General features: G+C 36.8%; 1 protein-coding gene and 1 pseudogene across 1 annotated transcript in view; both read left to right on the top strand.

Moving 5' to 3' along the window:
- ACMSD (aminocarboxymuconate semialdehyde decarboxylase) overlaps positions 1–11,216 on the top strand; it is a 42,681-nt gene extending 31,465 nt beyond the window's left edge. The window contains exons 9-10 of the mRNA XM_016206238.2: positions 9,985–10,083; positions 11,154–11,216. Coding sequence (XP_016061724.2) covers positions 9,985–10,083; positions 11,154–11,216 — 162 coding nt within the window. The remainder of the gene's footprint in view (positions 1–9,984; positions 10,084–11,153) is intronic.
- Positions 3,823–4,245, top strand: LOC148092637 (KRAB domain-containing protein 1 pseudogene; annotated as a pseudogene).
- Positions 11,217–15,721: the final 4,505 nt, after the last annotated feature.

Raw genomic sequence — 15,721 nt, 5'->3', positions numbered from 1 at the left:
AGCATCCCCTGAAAATGTGAAAGAGTTAATGCATCCCAGCAGGTGAGCAGTTTATTTCTCTTCCCTGGCAGGAATATTAATCACTATTATTATCAGCTCAGTGAGTCTTTGGCCTCATAGGGTATGTGTGCTGCTGGCTTTGGGAAGGGAAATATATGTTGGGCAGTCTTTTGGTACTGAGAAATCAATCAGGATCATTCCCTGCTTTGCTACCTAATAAAGAAAACCATTGTCTGTCTAGAAGATATAATTTCAGGATCTCAGAAGAGACAGCCATGGCACCCAAAATGCCCACTGTTAGAATTATTCCTTTGGATTTAATAGTCTTTAGAAAAGTCCTACTAAAATGTAAATGTTGTCAAGTGTTACGTTAACACAGATATCCTTAGAAGTTGGCTCATGATCAATCCCAAGGGAAGAGACTCCTAAATCACTGACAAGAAAAACAGAAGAAAGTTCCAGCTTTGGGGAGGCCAGGATCAGGTATGTTACTTGGGAACCTGAGCTGTGACAAGAGTCAGGTATCCCAGGGAGCTTGAATCAGTGGCAAATATATCGTCCAAGGCCATGTCCTATGCTTCTTTAACCAGGATTCTGCATGTCATCCATTTAAAACAATCCATTTACAGTTACAAGATAACAAGTAATAGAAATAGTAATACAAAAAGCATTTTTAACTCCAGAGGTACTTATTAAGCATCAATCAAGTAGAGACTGATGTTAAGAAATGGAATATGCAACCGTATGACTCTTGAGGAATCTCTTCTCCCCACCTTTTCCCTGCTACTATCCCTTCTCCCTCTAAACAAGAAAAGCAATAAACAAGAACTTCATTTCCAGTTCTTTTATGCCTACTTCCCTCTCCCTTATGAAATTACTAACAACCTAAAAATGCTTAAAATTCACCAGGAGGTATCAATAAAAGGTGTAAAACCAGATAAGGGTATGAAAAATGTACAAACCAGATTGTTACAAGAGGATAATTAACCTCCTATGAAGAGGAGTCGTGTACAAGAGCCACAAATAATAATTAAATGCTGCCAAACCATAAGTTTGGTGTTCTGCAACAGGCGTCCAAAATCAGGTTAGGAAGGGGAGCAGGGAAGCATCTTAACCAGAGAGGATGAATTGCTGAGGAGTGGTTTTCATTTCTGCTTTAAAGTCATTTGCTTTCTCCGCATTAAAACAGAACAGACGCTCCCCGCCCCCTGTAAAATGTCTCTATGTCCTAGAAAGCCATAATACTGGGAATGGAAGAATTCTGGACTAGAAAGAAAAATAAATTTCTAGATTTCAATTCCATGCTAATGTAGTTGACAAATGTAAGTGTGGGACTTTTAAAAGTTATGTTGTGTTTTGGAATTGTAAACAGCATTAGCAAGAGGAATAGCAATAGGGACAAATGAACCTCCGGCGAACACCAATCAGGCAGTTCAGAACGAGATCAGCTGTTGGCACAGATGTGAGTAGACATAACTTTGGGTCTTCAGGGCTTCTATCAGCAGGTATAGTTGCTTGATTTTATACAGTAGTGAATATAGGAATCTAGAAATAATTGTTAGTCTATTATGGCCTTTCTCTAAATTTTATCATGTACTTACCATATTATTTAATGTAAATATATTCATAAAACCTAGGGGAAAAATTTTTTTGGTAGAAATAAAAATGTCACATCCTCACAACAGTTTCAATTTATTTAAAAATACTTTTTTTTTAATCTCACCCAAGGATATTTTTTCCATTGCTTTTCAGAGAGAGTGGAAGGGAGTGAGAAGGAGAGAGAAACATCGATACTGGTTGCCTCCCGCACGGGCCCTGACCCAGACCAGGGAGGGAGCCTGCAGCTGAGGTACATGCCCTTGGCTAGAACTGAATCCGGGACCCTTCAGTCCACAGGTCTACACTTTAACCACTGAGCAAAACTGGCTAGGGCTAAAAATACATTTAATATTTGAGGCCTAGTAATAATGAGACTTCCCTCTTTCATACAGTAAAGCATTCATTTCTTCAATACACACATTTGTTAAAGAAACTCTTAGATTGATAAGTGTAAGAATTTAATTTCCAACTTGTTTCAGAAGAGGCTTTCTGAAAAGTCCAATTCAAAGATTCTATCTCTTCAGACATTTTATAGGGGAAAAAATGGTTAGATAGTGCTGTTAGACTGGAGAATAAAAAAGAAGGGGTGGAAAAGGGGAGAAAAAGAATTATATCAAGAATGCTAATTATTGCCCTGGTCGGTGTGGCTCGGTTGGTTGAGTGTGGTCCCATGCACGGAGGGGTCACCAGTGTGAGTCCCAGTCAGTGTGCTTGGCCCTGGTTTCAGGCTCGATCCCCAGGAGGGGGCGTGCAGGAGGCAGCCGATTGATGTGTCTCTTTCACATCAATGTTTCTCTCTCTCTCTACCTCTCCCTTCCTCTCTCTAATATCAATAAAAACATATTTTTAAAAAAGAAGAAGAATGCTAATTATTTCCCAGGAAGAGCAGCTAGTCACATCGGGCCCCAAAGTTCTGCCCCAACTCAGGTCTGGACAGCTTTCTCACATTTATTGGGGGTAACATGCTATGCTAAGGAATTTGGACTTTACTTTCTGGATAATGGGAAATTATTGAAGGATTTGAAGTGGGGATGTGGCATGATCAGATTTGTATTTTTAAAATAGTATTCTCTCCAGCGTTAGGTACCGATTGATAAGGCTGAAATCAGAGAGATCAGTTTAAAAACTATAGTAGTGGCCCAGTTTAATTCAATAAACATTGACTCTATACCAGGCCTTTGGCTCAGAGCTGGAGACACCGTATCTGTCCCATTTTTTAGCTGAGTGGATGAGATGGAGACACAGCTGTAGATAGAGCTGTGCGATTCTAGGCGAGTTAGTTGTCATCTCTGATTCTTCATCTGTTGAATAGGAATCATAATAAAACCCATCCCATAGGAAAGTTGTGAGGATTAAGTGAGTTAATGAATGCAAATGGCTTAGAACAACATCCTGCACAGAGTAAGCAATCAATAAATGTTACATATTATTACTATTATTATTATTACAAGAGATTAGCCCATAGAAATGTAAGAAGTGCTATGAATAAAAGTGTATATAGGGTGCTTTGGGAATAGAGAGCTCACACTTGGCTGAGCTAAGAGGCGGTAGGAGCCTGAGTTAAGGGAGAAACTGGGGAAGTGAAATGTAAATGATACATGGAAGAAATAATATGGAGGAAAAATCCAAAGCTTAGTGACCCATGACACCCAGGCCCAGACATACATATGTTTATGGATTAGTAAAAAGTCCATATTGTTAATATGTCAATTCTCTCCAAGACAATCTGTAGATTCAACATAATCCAAGCTGAGGCTAATATTTTAGGCATATACACAAAGGACCAGAGAGCCAAAGTAATTTTGAAAATGAAGTTGGAGACTTGCACGATCTGACTTCAAGAGCTGCTATGAAGCTGTAGCACAATGTGGTATCAGCATAGGATGGCAAATAGGTTGATGGAGTAGGCTAGAGAGTGCAGAAATAGACTCACTCTTGTCTGGTCAATTAATTTTTGACAAAGGTGCAAAAGCAATTAAATGGGGATTGGAAAGCCTTTTCATAAGTGGTGCTGGAACAGGTAGACATCCATATGAGGTTAAAAAATGAAACTTGGCTCTACTTCACACCACACACAAAACTTAATTTGAGGTTGTCTTTAATGCATGAGGGTTTGGTGTGCAAAGACAGGTGAATGGTGCCCAAAACTTCTGTTTGTTGAAATGCTGCCACGTTGCTGAGACTTTTACCTTTTCCCAAGAAGGGAATAAAAGAGGTCAGATGATGACAGCAGTGTTCTTGACTGCCAGGCCCCAGGAATCAGTGACTTTTGAGGACATGGCTGTGTACTGCACTGAAAAGGATTGGGCAAGCTGGGTGCCTGCTCAGAGGATTGTGTGCAGGGATGGGATGCTGGAGAACTATGGGCTTTCCTAACATCACCCACTTCCAAACCAGCTCTGATCTCTCAGCTGGAACAAGGGAAAGAGCCAGGCTTCATCCAGCCACAGGGAGCCCTAAACACAAGGAGCAAGAGAGCAGGCTTTGCAGGATACATCCCCAAAATAGGATTTACCTACTTAGCTAAAATAATATCACATGTAATAAAATTTAAAATTCCTAAAAAATCATCAGTTCTGAGAAGACAGGACAAAATTTAATTCTTTATTTCTAAATACCAGTTTTCAAAATAAGAGGTTGATCTAAAACATTGTAAAATTATGTCAAATACACATTTCCTTTTTCTGTAGACTCATAGATTTACTTTCAATTCATTAAAGTTATTCATTTTGATGTATTAAAAAAAAGTTAATTTGAGAAGGATCATACACCTAAACATGAAAGTTGAAACTATAAAGCTTCAAGAAGAAAACATAAGAGAATATCTTCTCAACCTGAAAGCCAGCAAAAACTTCTTGGACAGGACACAGAAAGCAATAAACATTTAAAAAATAAACACTTCATCAAGTTAAACACTTTAGTTCATCATAAGAAAAATTAATTAAATAAGTAGGTAAGCCACATAATGATAGAAAACATCACAAAACACACACATATATATGATAAAGGACTTATATCCGAAATAAAGAACTACTACAACTCTATAATAAAAAGACAAACAACCCAATTTAAAAATGAACAAAAGACTTAAATGCCCACTTTCCAAAAGACATACAACTAGCCAATAAACATGTTTAAAGAAGCAGGAGGATATGGGTGAAGGCAGTCAAAAGGTACAAACTTGCAATTAAAAGGTAACTAAGTTCTTTTTTTTTTTAATTTTAAACTTTTTTTTTTTTAAATGAGGATATAATGTACAGCATGGTTACTGTAGTTAACAATACTGTGTTGTATATTTGAAAGTTAAGAGAGTAAATCTCAAAAGTTCTCATCACATGAAAAAAACCTGTTACTATGTAAGGTGATGCATGTCAATTAAACTTATTGTGATCATTTCTCAATATTTACACAATAGTCCCCCTTATCATCAGTTTCATTTTCCAAAGTGTCTGTTGCCCATGGTCAACTGCAGTCCAAAAATACTAAATAAAAATTCCAGAAGTAAGAAATTCATGTTTTAAATTGCACACAGTTCAGAGAAACAGGATGAAATCTTATGCCATCCTGCTCCATCCCTCCCAGGAAGTGAATCATCCCTCTTTCCAGAGTATCCATGCTATATGTACAGTAAAATAAGATATCGAGAGAGAGAGAGAGAGAGAGAGAGAGAGAGAGAGAGAGAGAGAGAGAGACCACATTCACATAGCTTTTATTATAGTATATTCTTACAATTGTTCTATTTTATTATTAGTTATTGTTAATCTCTTACTGTGCCTAATTTATAAATTAAACTTTATCATATGTATGTATGTATAGGAAAAAAATACTACATATAGGGTTTGGTATTATCTGCAGTTCCAGGAACCCAGTGGGGGTCTTGGAACATATTCCCTACAGATAAGGGGGACTACTGCATATATCAAGTCACTATGTCATACACCTGAAACTAATACAATGTTATATGTCAATTATATCTCAACTAAAAGTTGAAAAAAACAGAAAAAACTAAAAGGAAATATGTTTATTACAATGGTAAAAAATAACTAAGCAAAGATGTTCTATATAATCAGTTCATCAGGGAAATGCGATTTAAACCACAATGAGAAACCACAACCCATCTCTAGAGTGGCTAAAACCAAAACAATTGAAAACTCTGTTAGGAAGCTTGTGGAGCAACTAGAACTTTCATACACTGCCAGTAGAACATATTCCTACCTTATGAAACAAAAGTTTTTGTTTTTGTATTTACGTATTTACCCAAGAGAAATGAACACATATGTCCTCAAAAAGACTTTACAAGAAAGTTCATAGCAGCTTCACTCAAAATAGCCCAAAACTGGAAACGATTTTAAGTAAAGGGACATGAGAGAACTTTCTGGGGTGATGGAAATGTTCTGTATCTTGATAGGGGTATGAGTAACACAGGTGTATACATTTGTCAAAACTTATCTAATTGAACACTTAAGAATTTTGCACTTTGGTCTGTAATTATTACCTTTAAAATATTGAATTCTAGCTAGTAATTTTGCTTTTTGCAGCTGTATGTTTTGGTAATTCTGCAATACTTTTTGTGCATTCTAAGCTTGAGCAAAATGAGTAAATAAATTTACTAAAATTCAAGTGTCTCCTTGTTAGAGAAGGTAGTTACAAATATAGATATAGAGATATAGAAATATAGGTGCGTCTGAGTGTATATACACACACACACTACCATATCAACAATAATTATCACATCTGGTACTCAGGTCTTGGTTTCTAGATACCATTTTCCACTATAAGGAAGCTAAACTGCTTGGAGAAAGGCTGATTTAAATACAGATAAAGTACAAAGTGAGCTAGAATGACTTCTTGTGCCTGAGAGTAAGGAAGTACTCAAAATAATGGTATCATACTTACTGGCAAAAGACTGAAATGTTCTGCCCTCACCACTTATAATCAACATTGTAATGGAGATTTTAGCCATGGCAATTAGGCAAGAAAAAGAAATGAAAGGCATACAGATTGGAAAGGAAGAAACAAAATTATTTGGAGATGACATGACCTTGTATATAGAAAATCCTTGCCCTAGCTGTTTTGGCTCAGTGGTTAGAGCATCAGCCCATGGACTGAAGGGTTCCAGGTTTGATTTTGGCCAAGGGCATGTACCTTGGTTGCAGGCTTAATTCCTGACCCTGGTCGGAGTGCATGCAGGAGGCAACTAGCCACTGTGTCTCTCTCACGTCGATCTTTCTCTCTTTCTCTCTCCCTCTCCCCACCCCCCCCCCCATTCTCTCTGAAAAGCAATGGAAAAAATATCCTCCAGTGAGAATTCAAAAAAAACAACAACAAAAAAAAAAACAGAAAGAAAATCCTAAGGAACCCACAAATAAACTATAAAGGCTAATAAACAGATTCAGCAAGGTTGTAGGATACAAAATAAATATATAAAATTAACAGTATATATACTAGCAATGAATAATCCATAAATGAAACTGAGAAAACCATTTTATTTACAGTAGTATCAAAAAAAGTATAAAATACTGAGGAATAAATTCAACTAAAGTACAAGACCTGGATTCTAAACTACAAAACACTATTGAAGAAAATGGAAGAAAACCTAAATAAATGAAAAGACATCCCACTGACTGGGGAAAAAAAATTGTTAAATTGCAACACTTTGCACATTGATCTACAAATTCAATGTAATCCCTATCAGAAAACCAGGTGTGCTTTGGTTTTTGTTTTTTGTTTTTTTGCAGGCATTGACAAACTGATCCTAAAATGCACTTGGAAATGCAAACGACCCAGAATAGCTAAAACAATTTTTAAAAAGAACAAAATTGGAAGATTCAAACTCCCAATTTTAAAACTTTCTACACATATACAGTAATCAAAATTGTGTGGTACTGGCGTAAGGACAGACACAAAGATCGGGTGATTTTGGACAAAGATGCCAGTACAATTCAGTGAGGGAAGAATAGTCTTTTCAACATACTGTAGTGGGACAACTGGATGTCCACATGCAAAAAAAAAAAAAAAAAAAAAACACAAAATAAAGTTGGACCCCTTCTTTACACCACACAGAAAAATTAACTCAATATGATCAAAGACCTAAGTGGAAGAGCTAAAACTACAAACTCTTAGAAAACATAGTTGTAAATCTTTGTGACCTTGAATTATGCAATAATTTCTTAAATATCATACCAAAACCACAAGCTGCCAAAAAAAACAACAGATTAGACTTTATCAAAATTAAAAATTTCTGTGCTTCAAAAGACACAACCAATAAAGTAAAAGGACAACCCAAAGAATGAAGAAAATATCTGTAAATCATATACCCAATAAGTGTTCAGAAAATATAAACTCTTACAACTAACTAAACAACAACAAAAATATACATGGGCTTAAATAGACACAAATGATCTGAACAGGTATTTTTCCAAAGAATGTTTAACTTAATTAGCCATTATAGGAATGCAAATCAAAACTACAATGATATATCACTTTACACCCCTATGATGGCTATGATGAAAAAGATGAACAACAGCAAGTGTTGGTAAGGATTTGGAAAAATCAGAACCTCATACTTTGCAGGTGGAAATGTAGAATGCTGCAGCCACTGTGAAAAAGAGTTCCTCAAAATGCCAAACATGGACTTAGCATGTGGTACCGCAATTCCACTACTAGATATATACCTAGGGGAAATGAACATATGTGCACACAAAAACTTGTACACAAATGTTCAGAGCAGCATTATCATAATAGCCAAAAAGTAGATACAAACAACCCAAATGTCCATCATCTGATGAGCTGGTCAACAAAATCTGGGATATCTATATGATGGAATATTATTCAGGCTTAAAAGAACTGATTTGGGCTGCAATATGAATGGACCTTGAAATCATTATACTAACTGAACGAAGGCAACATATTATACTTCATTTTTATGAAATGTTGAGAATAGGAAATTCCATAGACACAGAGGGCAAATCAGTGTTTTCCAGGGGCTGGAGGGAGGAGGTAATGGGGAGTGCCTGCTAATGGGAATGGGGTTTACTTTAGGAGTGATAAAAATGTTATGGAATTAAATAATGGGAGTGATTACAAAAGTTCATGGATATCCAAAAGCCCACTGAATTGTACACTTTTAAAAGATTAATATTATGTACACTTTTAATATTAATATTAATATTAATATTAATATTAATATTAATATTAATATTATGTACACTTTTAAAAGATTAATATAATTAATATTAATATTATATCTCAAAAAAAAGAAGGGGGATCTGATCTCCTGTACCCCAAATCCTAGTCTTCTTTCCTGGAAAAACTGTTATTTGTTTCTTGGGTACCATTCCTGAAATAGACTGTATACATACAAACATGCATTCATGTATGTATAGGTCCCTTGTTAAAAACAGAAATATGAATATAGCAGATACATTGACCTAGAGTTTTTTCTCTCTCTTTAAAATATAACTTCAAGTACATTCCTCTTTACAATATAACTAAGTGATTATTCCATTTCGGCATATGTAAGTATCCCTCATTCCCTTCTGGTTTTCGATATGCTATGATTTAGTTTGCTAGTATCCTGCTGCTACAAATAATGTTGCAATTCATTTCCTTGTATATATTTCATTACATGCATATGAGTGGGATATGTTTCTAGAAGTTCAATTTCTGGATGAAAATGTGTTCTTTGCATTTTATTTTGATAAACTGTCATTATTGATTTAATGGCCTCCTTACTGGATTATGAGTTCTCTGAGGACATGGACCACTTCTCTTCTGTTGACCCGGCTGATCTAGATTCCAGAGCATTGCCTGACATACTGCTTTATGTATCTGTAGGTGGTGAGCCCTTTGTGCTTTGATGTGCTAAGTGTCAAATGAAAATTTGAAGCTACTTCATTCAAAAAATAGACAATGATCCAGTTTATAGAGATGGGAATTGTTTGGGGGTTTGTTTTCTTTTCATTCAATTGTTTTATTTTTTCCTTTTCAACTGTAGTATGTTTTCAAAAATTGTGGGATAAGTTGCAATATGTCATTCTAAGAAATACAGAATCTTTAAATTCATCTGAAGGCATGAGCATGTTTTATTAAATAAATGTCTGCTTCTTATATTTGAGTATCCTGTATTTCAGTTATTGAAAATTGAAAAAGGGAAGGATGAGGGTTGATTTGCAACTTTAGGAGACCTAATAGCGACACCTACTGGAGAAAATGTCAGAATAAGTTTTGAATCCTTCAAATTAAAATTTTAGATCAATTTGTTTCTATTAATCAGGAAGAAACTTGATATTTTACCATAAAAGTGCTTGCAATAAATAAATATAAGTTTATAGGTTCTTTGTTGTTCTAAAAAATTATAAATAAAAATGTATTCCCTTTTTTCAGGATAAAGTCATTTTGGGAACTGATTACCCCTTTCCACTAGGCGAGCTGGAACCTGGAAAACTGATAGAATCCATGGAAGAATTTGATGCAGAAACGAAGGTATATGCCTTTTATTTCCTTCCTGTTTTCCTGCTCAAATTGTGTTTGGTTTCAGAGTACTTTGATATGTGATGTCAAAGGACAGGGAATTATTACACTTAATATTCCTAGAATTGTTACTAGATCACCAGAAATAGCTGAACTATTAAAGGTCAGGAAAAATGTTTAAAAGCTGAAAGTCAACCTAGTACAACTACATTCAGGAAGACAAGAAAGAAACCTGCAAAGAAGCATATCAAAATAATACATCTATGTTTGCATGTTAGATGAATAATAAGAAAAATGTCTAAATTTTTCATTTAATTAATATTCCTGTTACAATCGACCAACCTCAAAAATTGTAATGATTCTAGTAATTTGAATATTGGAATTGAAGTCTTGATTAACAAGGACACAAGGACCAGAACTCTTCACCTGAGACTCCTCATCCCTCTCACTTTTCCTGCTCTGAAAGAGCTTCCCTTTTATTTGAGACCGTACAAAAGGACAGGAAGCTGGGGGGTGGCTACGTGACTCCAAGTACTGTTTCTAGCTCTCCTGTCCCACAGTTCTAAACTGTACCTTTGCTCTGTTTTGCCTCCAAATGGTCTTTACAATCCATTGGAAAGTCCTGTGGAAATTTCCGAAGAGCATTTTCCTAAGGAGGCTCTTCCCCCTTATTATCTCCTCCTTTCCTCCTACAACCAAGTTTCAAACTTAGATTTCAAATAGTGGTAAAAGGTTCATTGCTTAACCTGCTAATATTTTTCTCTCACATTGGGAAACTGATTTTTTAAAAACCTCGCCCAGCCGGGCGTGGCTCAGCGGTTGAGCATTGACCTAGGATCCAGGCGATCGGGGTTCGATTCCCGGTCAGGGCACATGCCCAGGTTGTGGGCTCGATCAATGACTCTTTCATCATTGATGTTTCTACCTCTCTCCCTTTCCTTTCCTCTCTCAAATCAATAAAGATATATTAAAAACAAAAACAAGTTAAAAAAAAAACAACCTGATAAAAACATTCAATAAAGTACTTAAAAACAACTGTTAAATAATGCTTTAAAATGAAATCTTTTTCTTTTCTTTTTCAGGACAAACTCAAAGCGGGCAATGCCCTAGCATTTTTGGGTCTTCAGAGAAAACAATTTGAATGACTGAATATACTACAATCTTTCAAGAGGATATTTTATTCTTGTTTTTAAATATGTATCACACATGCATACTAAAATCCTATGTTGAACTATTTTATCCAGAAATAGAATATCCTGAGTATCCTAAATTATTCAGAACAAAAATGACTCACATGTGTTTTTCACTCTGAAAAGCAGTACAATATTTCACATGCAACCAAAAATGATTTTCCCAGCACTTTAAAAATTAATGGCAGAAATAAAACATAAAATGTCATTAATGCTTTATGTGGAGAAAGTTCAAAACCAGATTCATCCTACAGGGCTCCAGTAGGTTCTCCACTCTGAGCAAGTATATGTGTCGAGGGCCTAAATAACCCATTTTTATTCACTTTAAACACCTTCTATTGGCCCATAACTGGGCTGGGAATGCTCTAGATTCTACAAAATAAGTGATGTAAATGTTACATAACCTGTAGGAGCTTATAGTCCAAATAAGGAGGCAAGTCACATGTTCATGCAATAATTACTAAGCAGTGCAACATGAGTGTCACAGAATTTCAGTAAAATTCATCTGGATTCAAACTTTTGGGAAATTTTTCACGGAAGTTGGAACTTGGACTGAGTCTACAAGGATGAATAAGGCTTGTTAAAAGTGAAGATATAAATGGATAGGAAGGCAAAACTATGGGAACAGAGGTTTCAGTCTGACTGAGAATTTATCTATTCTGGAAAAAAGTTCCAGTCTATCATTTACTTTTACCAGAGCTACTTTAATTTAAAATACTGAGCAGAGTGTGTAAAGCCAGCTGTGGAGATTGAGCAGGGCAATACCAGGGTAGCCTTGTTCTCCTCACTTCACGTATGGTCCTACCTGGGCTACAGAAAAAGAATTTGGTTCTGAGACGAAGGATGAATATCTGTGGTTTGCATACCTCTGGCTGAATTCCAAAACCAAATATAATTTTTCAAAATTACCCTCTTGCTTTGATTTATTAATATTTCTTTTCCTTCCCATTAGCCCAGAAATATCGAGAGCATTGACATATAATTTATGCTGATATAATTTTTGCTAAGTTATGTCCATCCCATTACTTTCACTTTATTTTTATTTTGTTCATTACTCCATGTCTTTGTTGCTCCTCCTATTGCTTTCTAGACTTTATCCACCCACCACTCTGCTTATTACTCCAATCTGCGTAAAAAGGAAAACAAGGTTGAACAGAAGAGCAACAGGAAGCATGTTATTTTTTCCTTCCCCACTATTTGGGGACAATGTCCACTCCTTCTCAAATATTCTGTATTTGCGCACTTTTTAACATAATGTTTAATTACTGTTTTGTTATTTAAAGTGTCCTGATCACTTTAGTCAATATCATAGATAGATGACGGGTAGGTAGGTAGACAGACAGATAATGGGTATATTTGTATTCACAGAGTGTTTATGTGATGTGCCCAAGCTGCAGCACTGCTCCAGGCACTGGAGAAATAGAAGGAAATGAAAAGGGTGATGGATAAAGCCCTTCTCCAATGAAGCCTCCAGTCTGGAGGGTAAGAAACATAAGTAAAGGAGGGAGCGAGGAAAGAGAAAGGAGGAATGGAGAGGAGGGAAGAAGGAAAGAAGGAAGGAAATCTTTCTTATACTGATGAACACGATGAAGGAATTAAAATGAGAATGTATAGAGCGTGACAAGGGGAAGGATGAGGGACAAGACATTAAATTGTGGGACCAGAGAAAGCCTCTTTTAAAGATGACTTTAACCTAAGACTCAAATGATAGAACAGTAAAAATTAGAAAGCCCTTCTCTACACCCAGAATAAAGAGGAATTTACTCATCTTTTCTTCTAGTGCCTGCATGGTTTCATTGTCTTATAGTTAAATCTTTGATGCAATCAATGTTGGAGTTATCCTTATGTATGATGTGGGGAATGAACCTAATTTTATTGCAGCATTATTTGTTATTGCAAAATATTAAAAATTATATATTGTCCAAATGTAGGAGACTGAACAAACTATAATACACACACATGTACACATATGCACACACACATACCGATACCTTGGAGTCAACCTTGATTCCTCTTTCCTGTCCTCCTTCTTCCTTACATTCAGTCCACCATCAAGTGTTGTTGGTTTTACCTATGACATCCCACATCCCCATAGGATGTGCCCACATCATCATCATTTCTTGCCTCGTTGTCTTACTAACATTCTTGACCCCTTAAGTAATTCTCTACCCAACTGCTAATGTGGTTTCTTTTTCTTTAAATGAAAAAAATAACTCAGAGCATATCACAAAGTTATTTTTAAAAGTCCAATGCTTCCTAGGAAACTTATAAAAACCTAAGCTCTTGACCGTGGCCTACTTATCTGCCCAACTTTCCAGCTTCATATCCTCCCTCTTTTCCCCTTGCTCACAAACTCTGCCACAACCTCTTTTCTGCATAAAATCAATAAGGAAATATCAGCTTTAAACATGTTAGACCAGTTGGACTTAACAGATATATACAGAACAGAACATTTCACCCAAAAGCAACAGAATACACATTCTTAAGTGCACATGGAGCATTCTCCAGGAAAGATCATGTTAGTCCACAAAACAAGTCTTAATAAATTTAATGAGATTTAAGTCAGATCAAGCATCTTTTCCAAATAAAATAATATGAAACTAGAAATCAATTACAAGACGAAAACTGGAAAATTCGCAAATATGTGGAAATTAAACAACATATGTCTGAACAACCAATAGGTCAGAGAAGAAATCAAAAATAGAAATAAAAAAATATCTTAAGACAAAGGATAATGGAAACACAATATTCCAAAACATATGGGGTGCAGCAAAAGCAGTTCTAAGAGAGACATTCATAGTGATAAATGCCTACATTCATAAACAAGAAAAGTCTCAAATAAACAAACCTAACTTTACCTACTGAGGAATTAGAAAAAGAACAAATGAAGCCCAAAGTTAGTAGAAGCAAAGAAATAACAAAAACCAGAGTTAAAAATACCTATTCATTGAAATTAAAGATGGCAGTGGACTGAGTGGAAGCTACGCTGACACTCTCCTGGGACCAAACTGGAATTACAACTAAAATATAGAAAAACCACCCTGAATAATCAACTGCAACTGAAGACGAGCTGAGGAGCACCCTCATAACCAAGGAGGAAAAGTGGAGACCACATAGAGACTGGTAGGAAGTACAGAGGCATGTGAGGGCTGGTTGGGCTCCCACAGGCAGCAGCTGAAGGTCCACAGGGATATCTCAGCTATGGGGTGTTCCCATTGAGAACTCTGGGATCTAAACCCCAGGCTTGGCTCCCCAGCCCAGAGCAACAGAACTGAGAAAGGTGCTCACATAACATCTGGTTATGAAAAGCAGCCAGGTTTCTGTCTGCCAGGGAGAGGTGGCTGGAACTGCAGGCACCCTCTTAAAGAGCCAACGCACAAAGTTTCATGTGCAGCCACTCACCTTGGACTCCAGCAGAGGGAGGGCAGAGTGGACTGGAGCTATGTGAGGAGAATCTAGGGTTTCGGGCTTTGGAAATAGAGATCAGAAGGCACCCTTCTGGATTCCTGTGGTGAGTCATTCCTCCATACTGCAGAGGACATCTTTCTCAGACATTTTGTTGCTTTTGCCTGGAGGGGAAACAATTGCCCCACCCTGCTGTAAAACCTCTCACCCTACCCAGAGGAGTTTCCACAGCCTGAGGCTCTTTAAGAGAATCAGATTAATCAGCCTGCAGGCAGAGGCAGACCTCAGAGTGCTTTGAATCTTAGCCTAATCTGTTTCTGGAACTGGGCCTTGGAAAAGCAGACTTCGGTGCGAATCTTGGTCCTGTCCAACCACACCCAGCCCCAGCAGAGGAGTCCTCAAGCCGAGGGTTGTTGATAGCACCAAAGAGGGTACTCAGGGCCAGTCATAAACTGGTTCTGACATTGGCCTGTACCAGAGACCCTCCAAAAAGAATGAGAGTCCTAGCAGATCTACCTAATACATGGAAACAAACCCAAACAGGCAGCCAACATGAGGAGACAAAAAAACAAGCCTCCAATGAAAGAACAAGAGAAGTCTCCAGAAAAAGAGCTAAATGAAATGGAGATAAGCAACCTATCAGATATAGAGTTCAGAATACTGATTGTAAGGATCTCAACAGCATGAAAAAAGGTATGGAAATTAAGAATGACATAGCAGAGCCCAGCCGGGTGTGGCTCAGTGGTTGAGCATCGACCTAGAATCCAGGAGATCGTGGTTCGATTCCCAGTCAGGGCATATACCCGGGTTGCAGGCTAGGCAGCCGATCAATGACTCTCTCATCATTGATGTTTCTATCTCTCTCTCTCCCCCTTCCTTTCCTCTCTCTGAAATCAATAAAGATATATTTAAATAAATTTTTTTAAAAAAAGAATGACATAGCAGAAATAAAGAATACATTGGAAGGAATAAACAGCAGATTAGAGGAAGCCGAGGATCAGATCAGCAAATTAGATGACAGGGTAGAAAAAAATCACTCAATCAGAGATCCAAAA

This window comes from Miniopterus natalensis, chromosome 8 (assembly GCF_054644295.1).
Source record: "Miniopterus natalensis isolate mMinNat1 chromosome 8, mMinNat1.hap1, whole genome shotgun sequence".
NCBI classification, from domain to species: domain Eukaryota; kingdom Metazoa; phylum Chordata; class Mammalia; order Chiroptera; family Miniopteridae; genus Miniopterus; species Miniopterus natalensis.
This window is presented reverse-complemented; position numbering and strand designations above follow the sequence as displayed.